Raw genomic sequence first — 17355 nt, 5'->3', positions numbered from 1 at the left:
CTCCCAAACCTGGGAAGGCGAATGTTATGTGCCCCTGCCTCCCTCTCTCCCAGCCTTTCAGGAAGCTATGAAGCTAATTTTCCCCAGCAGTATTCTCTAAAGGAAAAGTTCACTTCTTGTGAAGGTAACATGTATTTTTTAATTATTATTATTTTATGCCTCCCCAGGGAAGGTGAGGAGGGGGGAGCTTCCTTGCTCAACAGAGAAAGAAATTTTCCTGTATCAGTGCCAAGAACAGACACCCTAAATTCAGCGATCCTAATCTCCAGCCATCCATCAGCAGCAGGGTGGGACCAGCTGATTCAGATTTTCTATTAGCTAGTGACTTTGTGTGCTAAAATAAGTCCCTGTACCACCCAATTGTTCCTGCTGCTCTCTGTTCTGCAAAAGCACAGATTTAACTGTAGCTACCTCGACTGCAAGTACTTCCCCTCCTGCAGGCCCCATTTATACCTGGCACGATCCTCTTCCCACCAACTGATCCAAGTCCCTGTATGCCCCTTTGACTCTACACCATGAGCATTTCTTAAATTTGCTCCACCACCCTTCTAGCATGCACCAGGGAAAATGCCAGCTCCAAGTATCTACAGTACCCTGGGAGGCAAAGTCCAGGTATAAACTGAACCTGCAGACAGACAATGGCAACTGTTCCTTTACAGGGCCAATTATTATCCATACACACAGTGACCAAGGCCCATATTTAGGGCACATTGTGTGACAGATGAAGACAGGATAAAATAATAAACCTCCCAGTTCTACATTTTAAAGAGCATGGGAAGATATCAAAACAGCTCACTAATGTATCAGCCTAATAAATTACTCTGCTGGTCTAATATTCAATAACCCCACATTCACTGGTTATTTTCTGGAGCAGAAAAAAACCCCAAACCAACTATAATTGATTAACATTATTCCATTATTTACACAGTAAAATCAATAGCAGAATACATAAACTAGCAGTTTGAAATTAACACTAAATAAAAACAATTAAAAATGCATGACCAAGGCTAACAGCAAACTCTGTTAACCCGGTCGGACAACTCACACGGTTGGTACTCTGCAAGTTTTCAAGTCCCATAGACTAGTGCCATTTATTGGGAGTAAAAATATAGAAATAATCTGAGACCAGTTAATCTCTAATTAAAGAAAAGCATCTGTCTCCATGGGTCAACAAACTTCTGTTTCCATTCATATTCCTGCAGCCACAGAGAAACAAAAGGAGTTGATAAGCCAGGTCTTGCCGGATCCTGGCAGCATGGGCCACACACAAGGGAATGAAGTTTTAGCCAAGATAAAGGTAAATGTTTCACGAGCTCAGAAAGCTCTAGAGTGCCAGAAGAACAAGCATACAGACACACACATTTGGTCTAGAGCTCCTCTGCAGCTTTAGAGGACAGAATACTTTCAACTCCTACTTCTAGTTCAGCATCAGCCAAAGAGGAAAGTAGTCAGCCAGGTCAAACAAAGGAGACAACTAACCTGCTACTAAAATTGTGAAGTGACTGTTGATTTTGGGTGTCCCATATAACACATAATAATGGAGATAAAATTTTCAGAAAGCTACAGATATCCTCCTAACTACCTTCCCTCTTAGTGTCAAAACTGGCATTTAAAAAAAAAAAAAAGAAATCAAACAACAACACAGGTCTGTAGATCCTTTCAGAAAAAAAAACCACACACACACAAAACCACAAACAAACAAACAAAAAAACGACCTTCAAAGTCAGTGGAAATCCAAAGGAGACACATCTATTTTCTATCTACTTTCTTTTCCTTAATTTTTTATTTTATTTTTTTAATTTAAGATGCCACAGAAACCTCAGGAAAAAAAGGGAGAAACGTGAATTGCCCATTTGATCAATGAATGTAGTGAAGCATTTCAAAGAACCTCACTAACTCAAAATCATGCCTTAGCAGGGATCTTCATAGTATTAAACCAGTAAAGTAAACAAATAATAGTCAAGAAGTCTGCATTGTACATAGTAAACATGGCATGGTATGGCAAGTGTTTAGTCTCCTATACCAAAGGAAGAGACATTACACAGTCCTCAACTCAGCTTTATGGATTTTTGAGAAGGAAACTAAATGGTTTTTACAAACAATCAATTTTTGAATTAGGCAAATAAAAAGTAATAGTTCTTTACCCAAGAGTTAATAGAACACCCATCACATTAATACATCTGGTAAACATTTGCTAAAGTCTGCATCAACTCTGTTCATCAAGGGGTAAGCAATTAAGTTATTTATATAATATACATCTCCACCTAAACCACTCATCATGAAAAATTCTATGATGTGATGTATAACAATTGATTCTCCACTGTTGACTCAAAGGTAACCACCACTGAGACTGAACTTATGCCAGCAATGCAAACCAACCGCTACAGACAGTGGTTGTCAGACAGTGTCTCCACACTGATGGAACAGTAAAAACAAATCCCAGTCAATTTTTACTGTAGGTGCTAACTCCTCCAAAAAGCACCTATCTTCAGCCACACTGAGGTAGATCAAGCACATACATTACAGCAGGTTAACACCTGTGTGACACAGAAACAATGTGCATTAAGCATGGCTCAAGTTCTCCATCTTACAAGCCTGATTGCAACTTCAGCCAGCCATAGCTCCCTGAGGCATGCTGTAGGAGGTTTCTTTATGCCTACTAAAGTAAGTGTTTTTATTACAATGTGAAAACGCAAAAAAGAATTAAGTGTCTTTTGTGTTATTTAATCTAACTCACAATTTAGTCTTTCTCGTTTGCACTGTCTTTACATTTCCAGTGTACTGCAGACTGCGTAAAATATGTCAATGGCAAGCTTGAAGTTTTGTCACTTAGGAAGGTACACAAAGCAAATCTCTGGGAAGAACAGCTTGATTAGACATCAAGTTACTCAACACTGCACTGCACTGAATAAACAAGCCACTTTAAACAATGATTTCTGACTGTTTGCAAGCAGACCACACATAATACACTAGGTATACAAACATCAGAAAGTGTTAGACTCTGGAATATAGCAATGAAAATCTGCAGCTCAGCAATATATGTGCTTACACAAAACAAATATTTCCAGTTCCCAAATATAGCATTCAAGAGACAGCTTACCCTTTCCACTTGTCCTTCTTTGTGCTTCAGTTTGTACACTTTCAGCTTTGGAAGGAAAGTCTCTGTGTAGTTCTTGTCTTCCATGCCTTGGAGCAGTACCCCATGGAACGCCAGCCTGCAGGTATTTGCGTGAATATCTGTATCCAGCTTGGAGCCGATCACAAGGCACAGTTTAGGACAAGTGACTGGTTTTTCAAACTCTAGCAAAGCCCACTGTTGTTTTGGGAGCTGGACTTCTCCCGCCTGGTCATTTTCTTTGTTCTCCTCTGATGAAACTGAGTCCTTGGACAAATATTGCTCTTGATAAAGATAATCTTTTTCAAAATCAAAAACATTTTCTTGAATTTCTTCATTGAAGTCAGCAGGGGCTGGACTGAAAAACATCACTCTTCCCATAACTGTTTCATGACCAACTGTGATGTGGAACTTGGCCTTAGTCTGAAGAGCTCCTCGAAAATACTGGATTTTCTTCAAGGAAATTATTGCAGCATGGATGGTGTGAAGTGAACCTGGGGTGCAAATCAGGCCTCTTTCCAGCAGTTTGGGATCAAACTGGGTTACACAGATACCTACTCTGTCACCCTGCATAGCATAAGTCACAGGAGTATGGAACATCTGCATGGACTTGACTTTCTTTGTCACCTGTTGATGAAAGAGGAGGAAAAAGAATCAAGTAAGTAACTGCACATGAGTGCATCATGAACACTCATGTCATGATAAGCTTATATCTCATGATATATGCTTATATCATGATGTATCAGCCACTCAGAAGGGAACAAATTGCAGAAACTTAGATCAAAACAGAGGACCAGATGACAAGTCTAAAGCCAAAACCTTCAGTAACTGGAATATAAAGAGCTCTCAAAATAAGTCAGTAAAAAGTGGTCACAGCTAACAAACAGAAAGCTGATTAAAAAAAAAAAAATCTAGCAGCTACACATCTTGTGGAAAACAACAAAAAACCTGTATTGCTTTTGGAAAATCACATTTATGCAAATAACAATGTCCATGAGCTTCACCACTATGAATATTATTCGGGTTCCCTGAATCTCTGGCTGCTAACCAAAACCAAAAGAAACGCCCTTTTACAGATTATAATGTTATTATTACAACAGTTTGCAAAATAAATGCCACACCAGTGCCTGTGAATTCTTGAAGAATCCAGAAAATACTGTGAGAAAGGAGATCAAGAGGTGTGTTCATGTAAGAGAAAAACCCCTCACTAAAAAGCCTGGGTGAAAATAGTTTGTCAAGATCTTAACTAATGTCAAAACAGACTTAAAAGGCCATTGTAAATACTTAGCAGAGTTTCAGTTTCAAGCATTTTTGTACTCAAATATACATTCATTATCCCTTTAGCTAAGCCTCCTAGACAGTGCTACCTATCTAGATAAATTGGAGAGAAACAATTTACTGTTTAACTCCAGCTCTTTATTCACTTCCAAGATTGTACTTTTGAAGGTTGGAAGTATTGGGGCTTGAATCAAACTCTTCCCAAACCTTCCCTTCTTTTATTCAGTACCCCTCCCTCTCCAGTGTCATTCCATGTTACAGTTGCAACACTGGCAACACATACAATGTTTAAGGACTTCAAAAATAAAAATAATAAAAATAAGGGGTTTTAAACATAAGTGTTTCAAAGATATAAACAAGCACTACCAGAATGAAACTGCCAGATGAAAAGTACCAGCCCAAACCATTTTGAAAGACTTTCGTGACTTCACATGTAATAATACTGGCAGTAAATATTTCCTTTTCTACACCATGGACAGGGCCAATAAACTGACAAAAACTAAGGAATCTTCCAGCATTGTCACTCCTCAAACCAAAACTGGAACTGGAAGATGCACAAGACATCTGTCCAGTTTTCTATTTTAATTACCAAATGTATGTAAACATTTAAGAAATACCAGAAGGAACAAACTACTGGGCAGAGCCAGAGCAGAGGGGAAGGAGTGCCCAGGGCTTTAAGAATCACCTGATTTATTTGCAGTTGGGTCTGGTTTTCAGATAGGTTTGCTTGTCCTCAGACACAAGGAGGTAAACACACTGCATTACACAACCTACCGAAAATCATCACTTCATGCTCATCTATCCAGTACCTTGTACATGATTTAATCAGTCCATCTATATTTGTTTTAAGTAGTATCTATTACTGTATGTAAAGTTCCTGTAGACATATCAGAGGATGGAAGTAAACGGGAAGGACACATCTGAGCCCCTTCCTTTTTTTCCCTCATGCTCTCAGCACCAGAACTGTAAAAGGAGCAACACAGCAGTATCTGAACTGATCATAACCTCTGTTCCAAGAGCAGAACATTTGTAGGAATTAGAATCTGACCAGAACAATGCCAGAGTGTGCATAAGTAATTAGGGGATGGATTAGATCACCCAAACTGAGTTGGAATTGCATCTCCTTCTAAAGGTCAGACATGGAACCAGTAGAGAAGTGAATCAGGGAGTTGGTCTGCACCCACTGGATCAAATAACAAGAGCTAGAGTAGCTTTAAATCACTGATTTCCTGTTTGCTGAGCAGACCATGAACATCAGTACAGTATTTCATTCCATTTCACTCTGACCCCAACTGACAGAGATATTTGCCCATGGTTTAAAATACTCCAAATGTAGGGGGTTTCTTCAAGAGACTCAAGTACATAACTAAAATTCATCTTTGTTTTGTCTGGCCTTAAAATACAAACCCAGAAGCACTGAAAAGGATACAACTGACCCTCAGTATTAAATTTGTTTCTCTTTTGCATATCTAGTTTCTCTGTGTAAGGGATCCCTACAAATTATAGCACAGTTCTAAGCTTTCACACAATTTCTTTAGCTTTACAGCAATGGGTTTTTCAAGTAGGGAGTTGGGATTGGATCACTCAGTCCACCCATCTACCAACATAATGATGTAAAATACTTCAGAGCACTCTGTCCTGATCAACAGGAATTTGTAACCAAGACCAGCTATGAGAAATAGTTTTGGCATTTCTTTGCGTTTATTTTGAGCCCCCATTTTAGTCCTCAAACTGCTGTCTGTAAAATGAGTTGTATCTTGCATTGTCCACGAAAATAGTGCAAGGTCCATTTTAGCAATCCACTCAGAGTAGGGAAATTAGGCCTTTAGATACAGAAAGGGAACAATATTGAGTGAAACTTAAAAAGTGACAGACTTTACTACATGTGAACCATGGAGGTAAACATGAAGAACTTGAATACCATTAAAAAACTTTGCTAAGAAATTCACTCACATTTTGCTTTCTAGTAGTGGCACAGGGGAATTGATTATATCTCATATAAATCAAGAGCCACGTATTGAAATCTTACATCATTTGCAGAAGTATTTGCTTCTCACAAAATTTTATTTGTATAATCACAATAATGTTCCTAAAGCATTATGTAAAGGTCCATAAAAAGAGTGAGAAAGAAGTTTGTGTTCAAATGTAGATTAAAAAATGCAAAACAGAAATCAAAAGCACCCAAACAGTTCAGCCCTTGAGATAAACAAATGTATTTAATATAAGAGAACCTGCTATTTGAAGACCAAAGGAAAAGCCCACTAAGATTTTCAAAGCAGTTTACTGCAGATTAATAGAAAACAGGACACAGAAAAAGTCCACTAATGACTTTTGGCCCTAGTATGTCATAGCTTCTTTTCCTTTATTTATCCAACTTCCATTAAGTTATCAGCCACATGCCATTGCTCATAGTTTCTTTAGATAAAAACCTAGCCATCCTGTTGCCTCCCAATGCTGTGAGTGCATCTTTCTGATATCAAAGATACAGTAACCATATTTCCCTGTAACAGTGACAAGAAACTGCAAAGTTAAAATAATTAGTCTCAATGATGTATTAGAGAAAATAACGATTAAAAATGCAGTGTTTATAAAAGGATTATTACATATATATTATAAAAACAGACCCCATTTCAAACACAGAGGACTTCAAGCAGATCAAAAAATAAAGACCACACCTCAGAGCCCATTTAAGAGCTGCATCTTTAAACTTACATCCAAGAAGGAGCTGGTAAGAGAAAAAAGCACCATTTCAGCCCAGAGGATCAGAAATACACCAAGTGCAAACCTGTCTGAATCAGCACCCAAACAAGAAAAAAAATCTTGAGAAGTATAAACTGGTCATACTTTGCAGTAAAGTGCCAAATACAAGAAACACCACCTTAGCATCATCTAGAAGAAGTGGAGCAGCAAACTAAGGCCCAACTGCATGACTCAAAATGCATCCCATATCTGCTGCTTTTGAAAGCAAGGACTGACTTCCTCGCTATTGCTCTCCTACAGATCCAAATAAAGAATAAGGTATCTCATCTTCCTGTTCCCAGTACCACTTTTGGTGGTCAGAACATACCAAGTTACATTGGTAAAAACTTGCAGGCCACTTGTCTGAAAGGCTACCACAACTTTTAGTTTTCAGCCAGCCCAAGTCTAAGCACATACACTGAAACTAAGCAAAACTCTGATTCAGATATAAGACTGTTCCCTACGTGTAAGCAGATATTTAATTAATTCCCTTCTAAACATGAAGAATGCTGAATTCTTTGCCTTATGAGGGACAACAAAGCTGAACCCTGTAGATGAGCAAGACAGCCGACGTGTTCAGCGAAGCCGGTAAACCACTCCTGCTCAAAAGCAGTAAAAGGACCTATAGGCTGTGAAAGGCCTCTCCTCCATCCAAGTAACAGAAATTATTTTATGTTTAGAAACGAGGTACGAAATAATTTCTAAATTCTCTTAGATGCCTTTTTGGTTCACGTCATAACTCATTAGTTCCAAAACTTTAGCCAGAATTTTGAAACAGCATAAAATGGAAATAAACCAGGAGCTGTCAATAACACATCACTGAACAGCAAATGACACAATGCAAACTTTACCCACTTCCCAGGCTGTGAAGAGCTTTCTCTTCTGAGACAACATCACAATAGCAGCTAGGACCAACTACACAGAGAAGAAACCTCAAAGAGTCAGAAATAATTCAAGGTTTGCAGATTCCAGCAAAACCATGTGGCTTAGTAACCATTTTTGGAAAGATGTTGAATATTTCTAGAATCTATTATTTATCCATGGCCTCACCTCCATGTGGCAAAGGAACATAGCATCTGGAGGAAAAACTATTTCACACAGAATGATTCTTTTAATTTTTTTTAAAGTGAGGTTTATAAGGGCATTCACCATATGACCGCTGTGGTGCTTGTGTAACACCACACACATGCTATCAGATTTTATTTAATATACTCCTCCTACTGATAAAATAACACCCCAGCCAGTACTGCAACACTGGAATACAAAGCAATATAAAAGGGGATAATAAAATCCATTTAGTTTATTTCCTTTCTCAGCATCTAAAATATGCACTCAGTAAATAAAAGAAGCAGGTCGATGATCTTACTCTGCTTTAATACCATAATTTTAATTTAAATTACATGTACACTATATTCATGCACACAATCACAAATCAAAAATTAGCAAGTGTTTAGATTAAGATTTTGCAGGTAAAGTTAAGTGACCTTCTGTGCCTGTGAAGTCTCCTTTAAGTATATTATCCCAAAATTTTTTCGACAGAACCTAATCCATTCCATGTACAGGCTGGACAAGTGTCACTGAATAAGAAAACTATCCTCTATTTATTTTCTTCTCATGACTGAACTTCCCTGAATTCATTATTTATTGTAACCCATCAAATTCACACTGTATTACATGTATGCTATCTTACTGGAGTAGTTATTTGGTAAACTCCAGTAATCTTATCGGCCCTGTGATATAACACTGGCATTACACCTCACTGCAGATAAAGTCAACTGCATCATTTGTCACTAACCAAATACTCAAGAAAAATCCAGTGTCTCGTTTTTGAGACCAAAAAGGTTGAGTTTGCAGAATTATTATCATTTCATATCAATTTTCCTCGTTCACAGCAAAGTTTCCAATAGCCTCGACTACATCAGGCAACTTTTAACTTGCACAAAAACCCCTAAATCCACCCCATACCTCTCCAGCTGCCACAGAAGGATGCTGTGAGAGATGCTGCCCAAGTCTCTCTAAAGTCATGGCTCTTTCTGTCTCTACATTCTGCCCCAGAAGGCAAATCAGGCTGCTCGAGATTTGCCCTTGTAGCATCTCCCAGTAACACATGTTCTTAATGTGCTCCTTGGCTCCCACCCTTTACCTCCACCTGGGATTCACTAAGAACACCAAGCCCCACTGCATTTCTATTTTCTCTCTGCCTTGTCTCTTCTAGATTTGGGTGAATCTATTCACCCAGGGGAGAACCACACTCTGTTTCAGTCCTCTGGCCAAACACATCAAATGTCTGGGAAATATGTAGGGAATAGATCCCCACACTCCAGGATGTGTGGAAGGATGCTGAAAGCAGACATCTACCATATCTCCTTTCATCTCAAAGTGACTAAAATATCTCAATTTTTTTTTTTTGTAACAAAAACAAGGAAAAATATGTCAAGTATCTCAAATTAAGTGGTACTGCTTATTCCATCTATCACTACAGATCACCAAGTACGTATTTTAAAAGCACAGTATGTTGCCAATGAGTTTAGGTAGCAAGTATCTAGGCAGAGAATGTCAGACCCATAGTAAAACTATGACACAGAAGTAGTTTAACATTTGCATACCAATTAAAATTTCTGCAACTTATCAAAAATATTTCAATAAAACATTTTTCAAAGAAAAAAAAATCCAAAAAGAAGTCAAAACCAATGTGAAGCGATAGGTTAAAGAAAGGCTGTGTGAAACTTTCTTCTTCCAACAGAACAAACTGAATTATTTTTTCCAAATAGATTTAGGTTTAGAACAATAATAATACTTTTATCTGAAGACTTCAAAGTCACATGCAAGAGAATGTATCACAGTAAACACAGGGTTGAAGGTTTTATAGAAGAACTTCTACTGGCATTTTCTCCTTCTTCTTTAAAAGAAATTTGTTTACTACCAGCCTTTGAAAAGCATAAAAGAGAGGAAACTATAGGTTAAAGAAGTAAAACTTTTACGTGTAAGGAACATTTGGAGCTTTGTGAGAAGGCTGGTTTTGGTAGAATATGCTACATGTAGCCCAATGTGAGTAATATTATATCTCAAATAAAAATCAGCCCATGAATATACATAATCCAAAAGGTAATTCTCCCAATCTCTGAAATGTAATGGAGCCACTCTAGATCACTGAGGCATGAATATTTACCGTATTCAGGCTTTACTGCTCTCGATCTGGGTTCAATTTTGCAAATTAAAATGAAGGCTCTGTGGATAGAGAGATTAAAGAAGAGCACCCCAAAGCCTGCCTGTTTCCTTGGTGTGGTAGCAGTGATCTGGTTACCCTTCTGTTAGGTTATTTCTTTTTACTTAATGGAGTAGGTCAAAAGCAATTGAGAGTGGAAAGAGGAGGTCATTATTGGGTCACAACCTTGGAGTTAAAGGCTCACTAAGGAAAACAAACATAGAGAGAACATAAAGCTGCATTTAAAAATAAAACCTGTAATGAAAAATAAGATTTTCAACTCTATTTGCTTCTATTTTGTCAGGTCAAGGGGAAAAATAAGAACAAAGTTCTTTTGCTCATTTCTTTCTCATGAACAAAGTTCTCCTGTCCTTTCTCTAACATAAGCTTGTTAATAGAAGCCACGATTTATACAAAATGAAACAAAGGTGATGAATAATTACTGAGAGATCTGGTAGGCTTCATTAGTTGTGGCAAATGTTAACATTAATTGTGATGATTTGTACATTTTCTAGGAAATGCCTGGAATATAAATACAACAGTACTCTAGTGCAATGCAGCAAACAAGCAAACACAAGCATGCACATCAGTACAAATCAAATGATACAGTACCACTCCTCGTGAATTCCTCGTACTAATTATAGTAAAAACAAAGGCTACCTCTGCTATGGGAAGAAAAGAAAAAGGAATTAATTACTATCAGACAAGCATTTTTTGCAATACTTTTTAGTTTATGAAATAAAAAACAATTGACATACAAAATCTTTATAGCTTTCCCTTGAGGCAGGAATTTTTTAGTGGCAAATTTTAAGGAGTTCAACTGGTAAGCAATTTTCTATTACAAGTCAGTAACAATGAATAAGATTAGACGAGTAAATTTATATCCTCTGGATTGTATGATATTTGCAAAATCTAAGTGGTTAAGTCTAGAGTAAAAAACAAATTGATTTATCCACACCACCTTGGCAAATAATACTAAGCTATTAAAGGAACAAGGCAGTGCAGTGCAAAGTTTGATGCAGTAAACCTAAATTCTAATGCAAAGATACACTGCACAAAAAAAATGTCAGGTTTACAGTAATGATTCTGATTAATCCATTCAAATGCAGCCAGGGAAAGAAGGGGACAAAAGGTCAGAAAAACCAGAGAAAAGATGAAGATATTGCATCATATGAAACTGGAAATCAAGCCAAAATGTAGTGGTCATCAACTAGGAAAAAACCCAGCATTTACAGTATAAAAGTGCCATGTCATAGCTTATGAAATAAGAAATTCACACTTTTTTGCCTCTGAGCTACATCCTGGTACCAAAGGGTTACTGTGCTTTAAAACCTTCACCAACAGCCTTACTAAACATTTAATATTTTTCTTTCTGCTTTCTTAAAGGCCCCAGATGTGTTCTTGCAGATCAAAAGAGACCAACTTATAAAGTTAAACGAAATCAAGGGCTTTTGTTCCGAGGCATCGTTGCTGAACTAATTATTCCTGGATGTTGTTTAATGAAATAGCGGTGCCATATATTAAAACAGTTAACAGGATGAGTTGCCTGAGTTATAGGAAAGGTCTGATCTGGGATTATAAATTTTAGGTTTTCTTCAAAGGAGATGAAACAAACTACTCAAAACTCCCCAGTCCTTTCTGTCACTGAAAGACTGAAATAAAGGAACCCAAAAATGTATGAAAGCTGAAATATCATTCTACATATTTACTCTTCCCTGAATGATAGAGAACTAAAGATGGGGGAGTTCAAAAACCCTCCTGAGATTCTTTGAGATGGGGAAATCAAGATCTAAGTTATGCTGTCTGTTCCCTGAATGCTAGAAAGCACAAGTTAAAATAAACATTGGTAAGTCTTAGAGGAAACTTCATTTTAGATGTACATACACAAAGCAAGAAAGGATTCCCATCTCAGAGCAACCTTAGAGTAATTACTAAGTATTTTTATTAACAGGGGGGAAAGGTAGGGGCACAGGTAATCAAAGAGCTATTCCAACATTGAATTATTTGCAGAATTGGATCTTTTACATTATTCTGCAGCTTCCGACCGGGCTAATATTTTTGCTAAAATGCATATTTAACCATACATTTACCTTACTGAGAGAAACAAAAAACTCCTAAGATCCCTAAGGACATCTCAGGCTAGGAAGGCAACTTTTCACTCTTATACATTCAGACAATAAACACTTTACTTCCCCACCGATAGTCTCTTCTGTGTTTGTATTTTACAGCCTGACACAGGCCAACCCAACACTTGACACCTAATTAACAGACCTAGGAGCTGGAGGTCTGTATATTGATCACACTAAATGGGATTAGTGTGAAATAAAAAGTTCAAAGGGTCTTGACCAAACTTCAGCACAGCCCAGCTGTGACAGCTGCTCTGAATTTGCGTATCCAGTGCCCCACGTTTTTATTAAGAGGGGTCTGGCACACAAGAGTTTGCAGTAGCCTATGAGATCACGAAGGTTCACCTAACAATGTCAGGCTCTGTAACTGTAGTGACTGACTGAAGAAAAAAATCCTCTTGCTTGTTTGCATAGGTCTTTTTGATTAAGTCATGGAAAGGGTCCCTCACCTCTGATACAACAAGCATTTACAACAGACGTAGAGTTGTGACTTCTTTGCCTCTCAAGGATTTGTTAGCTTGCTAGGGAAGAGCTGTCCAATTTGAAAAACCCTAGGTTTGACTATAAAAGAAATAATTCCTGATACATGCTGCAAGCATACCTAGTATATTCTGACAATGACAGCCAGGAGCAGTATTCAAATGATGGAAGTACAAACTATTATCTTCTAAACATTTCTAATCTTCTATTATCTTTCCATTTCCCTAAACCTTTCAGCTGTCATCAGGTGAATAAATATGTCTACATTTTACACACAGACACTTCTTAGTTGCAGTCCTACTGACATGATTTTTAAAACCTTCATCAAGATCCAAAGAAATTACAACAATCACCAGCATATTTGACTATTTCTGAGTGCCTGTGCAAATTAATTTCTTTTAGACAAGCAGCCTCATTTTCCAGTATCAAGTATCACAGACACCTGTAACAAACACAGGACATGGGAAACCAACTGCAACTCAGGGAAGGGAACAAGCCTGTCATATAGATATGTGCAAGTACCACTGAGGCACAGTGAACCATCAACAGAATTCTCTGGGCTAATGGGATGTTTACCAAAATATTCAGGATTAACTATGCAATTTTACTTTTGTTGGTGTTTGTATGAATTTGTTTTAGAACACACTGCCAGAATATTTTCTAAAAAAATCTGAGAAATGTCTGTCCTGGGAATTTATATATCAGTGACAAGGAAACAGTCATCAGTCAGGAGAAAGATGATACACAGTTGTCAATTTATAAATAATTTCAATCCACTTTGGGTCTTTTAAAACAAAGCTAGACGTGGTCCATGAGGGAACCTTAAAAATAGGCTCACTGAGGTTGCAACGTGCACATTTAACAGAAGAGGCAGCGCTAAAGCCATCACACAAACACCTGACAGCAGAACACCAACACCACAAGCTAAAAAGTAAGGGGAGCAACATGAAGCCTATGAAAAAAAAATAGACTGTTAATGCTAGCATGTAAAGGTATTTCAAACAATTCAGAACAATCTTTATACAGTATAGCAGCACATGAAAAAAAACAGCTTTTCATTTATCTCTTTTTTTCCTTCTGTGTTTCTCTCTCCTGCTCGATTTGTTTCCTCACTGCATCTTTCACTTCCTGTCCGTTGGGTCTCAGGGCTGCAGCTGCCCAGTCACACCTGCTGAGACAACCTCCCCAGAGTGGCCAATGACATTTCAAAGTACCACAATTAGGCTTCAAAATTAAACGTTCCAATACCAGAAGATTTTACATGTGTCTGCCCTGTCTGCAGTTAGGACTGGAAAACTACAGCTGTCACTCCCTCCATGTCCTGAAAGCCAGAACCTTTTCTTTTTAAATTAAAGTTGAAATTACATGTAATCCAAAGTGTGCAGGCCACAAGAAATTCTATGAGATGACTGAATTCAGTCCAAAGAAGGCTTATCTGGCCTATCCAGCAATGGACAAAATTTTTCATTATTCATTGTATTATTTCAGTTTGGGTTGGGTGCTTGGTGGTTTGGTTTTTTGGGGTTTTTCTTTCTCTTTTTTTGGTAGCATATTTTTAAAAATTCCATCAGATTTTTTTAGAAGTACTTTTTCATGACAAGGTTTTCCTTATTTGCAGATTTCTTTCACCATAGTCATCAGCTCTCATAGCTCCAATACAGCAAAAAGCACTGTGTCTTCCTGTGTTACCAGTTTATTTTCTCTTTATATTAAAAGATGCATTAATATCCTCCTAGAGTAAATATTAACATAGAAGATACTCATATCACAGTGAGACTGGATTTGTTTACTTTAGGAGATTTGGTTACTTTAGGTGACCGGACAACGATGTAATTTGGGATGCACCCTCCCAGTCCTGTATGAGCTTTTTAGCACAACGCAAATGGCTTGAAAAGAAAATACCATTTTACTGGAAGCGAGTGAGCACACACAGGAAGAAAACTGTTTAACTAGAAAAGCCTATAAGTAAGTCCAGAGTGAATCTGAAACTAAAAACTGACCATATCATTCAAAAGAAAAACATCAATGTGAGAAGCTCTTGCTACTACAGCCTATGCTCATTAAAGGAAATTAAGTCAGCAATTTGGTACAACTGGTGGAAGTTTTATCACTGTCTATCAACGGGAGAAGTGGGGAAAGATATTTTAAACAGAGATGAGGCCAAAGATAAACAGAAAAATAAGAAAAGCTTTTAACTTGGCCAGTAAGCCAAGTTTCTGAAGTCCCTCTAAGGAGATCCTTGCTTCAAACTGAAGAGACCGAGCTTCAAGAATCAGTAAAACAAAAACGAGAAAAAAAATACACATGCAGTACTTAAGCATATATTTATATCCCACTTCCTCTATATTCTATGTGTAACATATGTACATTTTATATTCCTCCAGAAGATTAGATTTAGAGGAGAAAGAATTTAAAAAGTTTAATAGACAAAACCACTGTCGTTAGTCACTTAACATTTTCATTTTTCTGTCTTTATTTAAAGGCAAAACAACACTGTACCACTGGAATATTATCTGTTCAGCCATCATAATTTTTTGCATCCCTGTTGGATATCATATTTTAAAAGTATGAGAGGGTTTTTCTCTCTTTTTCTGCAAAAGGTAGGTACCACTTATTGCATTTGAACTTCTTTATTAAAATGGGATAAATTGCACACTGTTTGGAAAACATTCCAACCCCTTACTTTTCTGAAAATATTGTTTAAAATTCCAAAAGGATTTAAAAAAATATTTAACAAAAGTATTTAACAAAAGCATAGGGTTAGCCTATTAGAATATCAAGTCTGACAAGTTACTTAAAGTAAAGGCTTATTTCAGTCATTTCAGAAGAAAAATATGAAACCCCAATACCTTACCAACCATGTAACAATGAAAACGAGGTTGCAATGAATTCCAACCTAACCCTCAATAGTGGATTCCAATTACCACGCTCACAAGAGAAGGAAAAATATTGACAAAATATAACACCATTTTTTCTGATAAAGTGGTGAACACTGCTGCAGAAAACATTCCACAGACGTAAATCAACAAAGAAAACCAGGTTCCCACTCCAACTTCACCCTTTTCAGACTTCCTAGACTCTGGGTACATGAAGGGGTGAGTTCTCACTCAGCACAGAGACAAGAGAAGGAAAAAAGGATGAGAGGATGAGGTTTAGCAACAAATAAATAGCTTTGCTGTTATAAATTTTAGTAGAAACATTATTAGTTAAACTTAGTGGGCTCTGTGGTTTAATATATATTCAGTACAAGTAATTTTTCTACAAGCCTTTGGCTCCATCTGCTGACTTTAATATTAAAAATAATTGATGAGGTTGAAAACGTTCACAGCTTTTGGAACACTGAAGTCCTCTACATTTTTGTAAGTGTGGTTCAAAAGGTATAACTAAATACCCCAGGTGTGTGGTCTGTTAATTTTGTCAGTTAAAATTATCTTGAAACAACAACATACCAGCTCTGAGAAGAAAGGTACCTTAGTGAGCCTTGGATGCAAAAGGGGTAAACAAAACTTACTTGGAAGACTGGTTGGAATCAGATTTAAACAGTACACATCTGGATGTTTATGCCACAGAATCACCCAGCAATTAAGTCCAAATCAGAGAAGTGAGATCCTGAGCAGACTGATACAAAGAATCAAAGATCTATAACACAACCCTTGTGAGAGCTCATGGGAGACATTTGCTCAACACCTGCCCACACTGGGTTCAGCCTCTCCCATTTTCACCAAGATGTCTGCTTCAAAGAAACTAAAGCTTGTTGTATTTATGAACAAATAAAAAAAACATACAAAATAACCCTGCAGGTTCAAAAGCCCAAATATTTGCCATGTTCCAATTGCGATTTATTTTTCATTATTGCAGAATTCTGATCATTATCAGAGTGCTACAAACTCAAACTAGATAAAATTTCCACCAAAAAAATTGTACATGAGAAACGCATCTATATGCTCTTTAAATATAACAGGGGAAAGTCTTGGTCACAAAAAACAAACAAACAAACAAACAAAACCCCACAAAAACCAACCAAACAAACAAAAAACCCCAACATATTTACAGTACTCCACTAGCCATTTTTTACAGTTAAAAACTAAATCCATCATTAAATCAAAGCAGTCTGATTTACATGAACACTGAGCTCTTGTGACTGCAGTGGTAACTGGGATAATCAACATCTCTGACCATCTCTTTTTCCTTACAACTCCAACTTTTAGTACCTGTATTAAAAAAAAAATCTAATAACCACACCCACGCAACCTACACCCTGCTCCCCTTAACCCCTCCCCAAAAAAGCCCAAGTCCCAACAGACTCAACTTTCAAAACCTGTTGTGCCATCTCTGTGCACTCTGAAAAGCACTTTCCTTTTACTCTCAGCGTAGGAAACATGTTCAGCCCCTCAAACAAAATTCCACTTGTT

The 17355-nt window shown here is 37.3% G+C and overlaps 1 protein-coding gene across 3 annotated transcripts in view; it reads right to left on the bottom strand.

Annotated features, from left to right (window-relative positions):
• The window catches only part of EEFSEC (eukaryotic elongation factor, selenocysteine-tRNA specific), a 121358-nt gene that overhangs the window by 55361 nt on the left and 48642 nt on the right, over positions 1-17355 (bottom strand). For all 3 annotated transcript variants that reach the window (XR_007628663.1, XM_050312826.1, XM_050312825.1), the window contains one exon: positions 3101-3742. Coding sequence is in view for 2 of the 3 variants with exons in the window: in XM_050312826.1 (XP_050168783.1) it covers positions 3101-3742 (642 nt within the window). In the remaining variant the exon portion in view is untranslated. The remainder of the gene's footprint in view (positions 1-3100; positions 3743-17355) is intronic.

This window comes from Myiozetetes cayanensis, unplaced genomic scaffold (assembly GCF_022539395.1).
Source record: "Myiozetetes cayanensis isolate MyiCay16 unplaced genomic scaffold, myiCay2020 scf18, whole genome shotgun sequence".
Lineage (NCBI taxonomy): Eukaryota > Metazoa > Chordata > Aves > Passeriformes > Tyrannidae > Myiozetetes > Myiozetetes cayanensis.
Note: the sequence above shows the minus strand (reverse complement) of the source record. Positions and strands in the feature narration are given on the sequence as shown.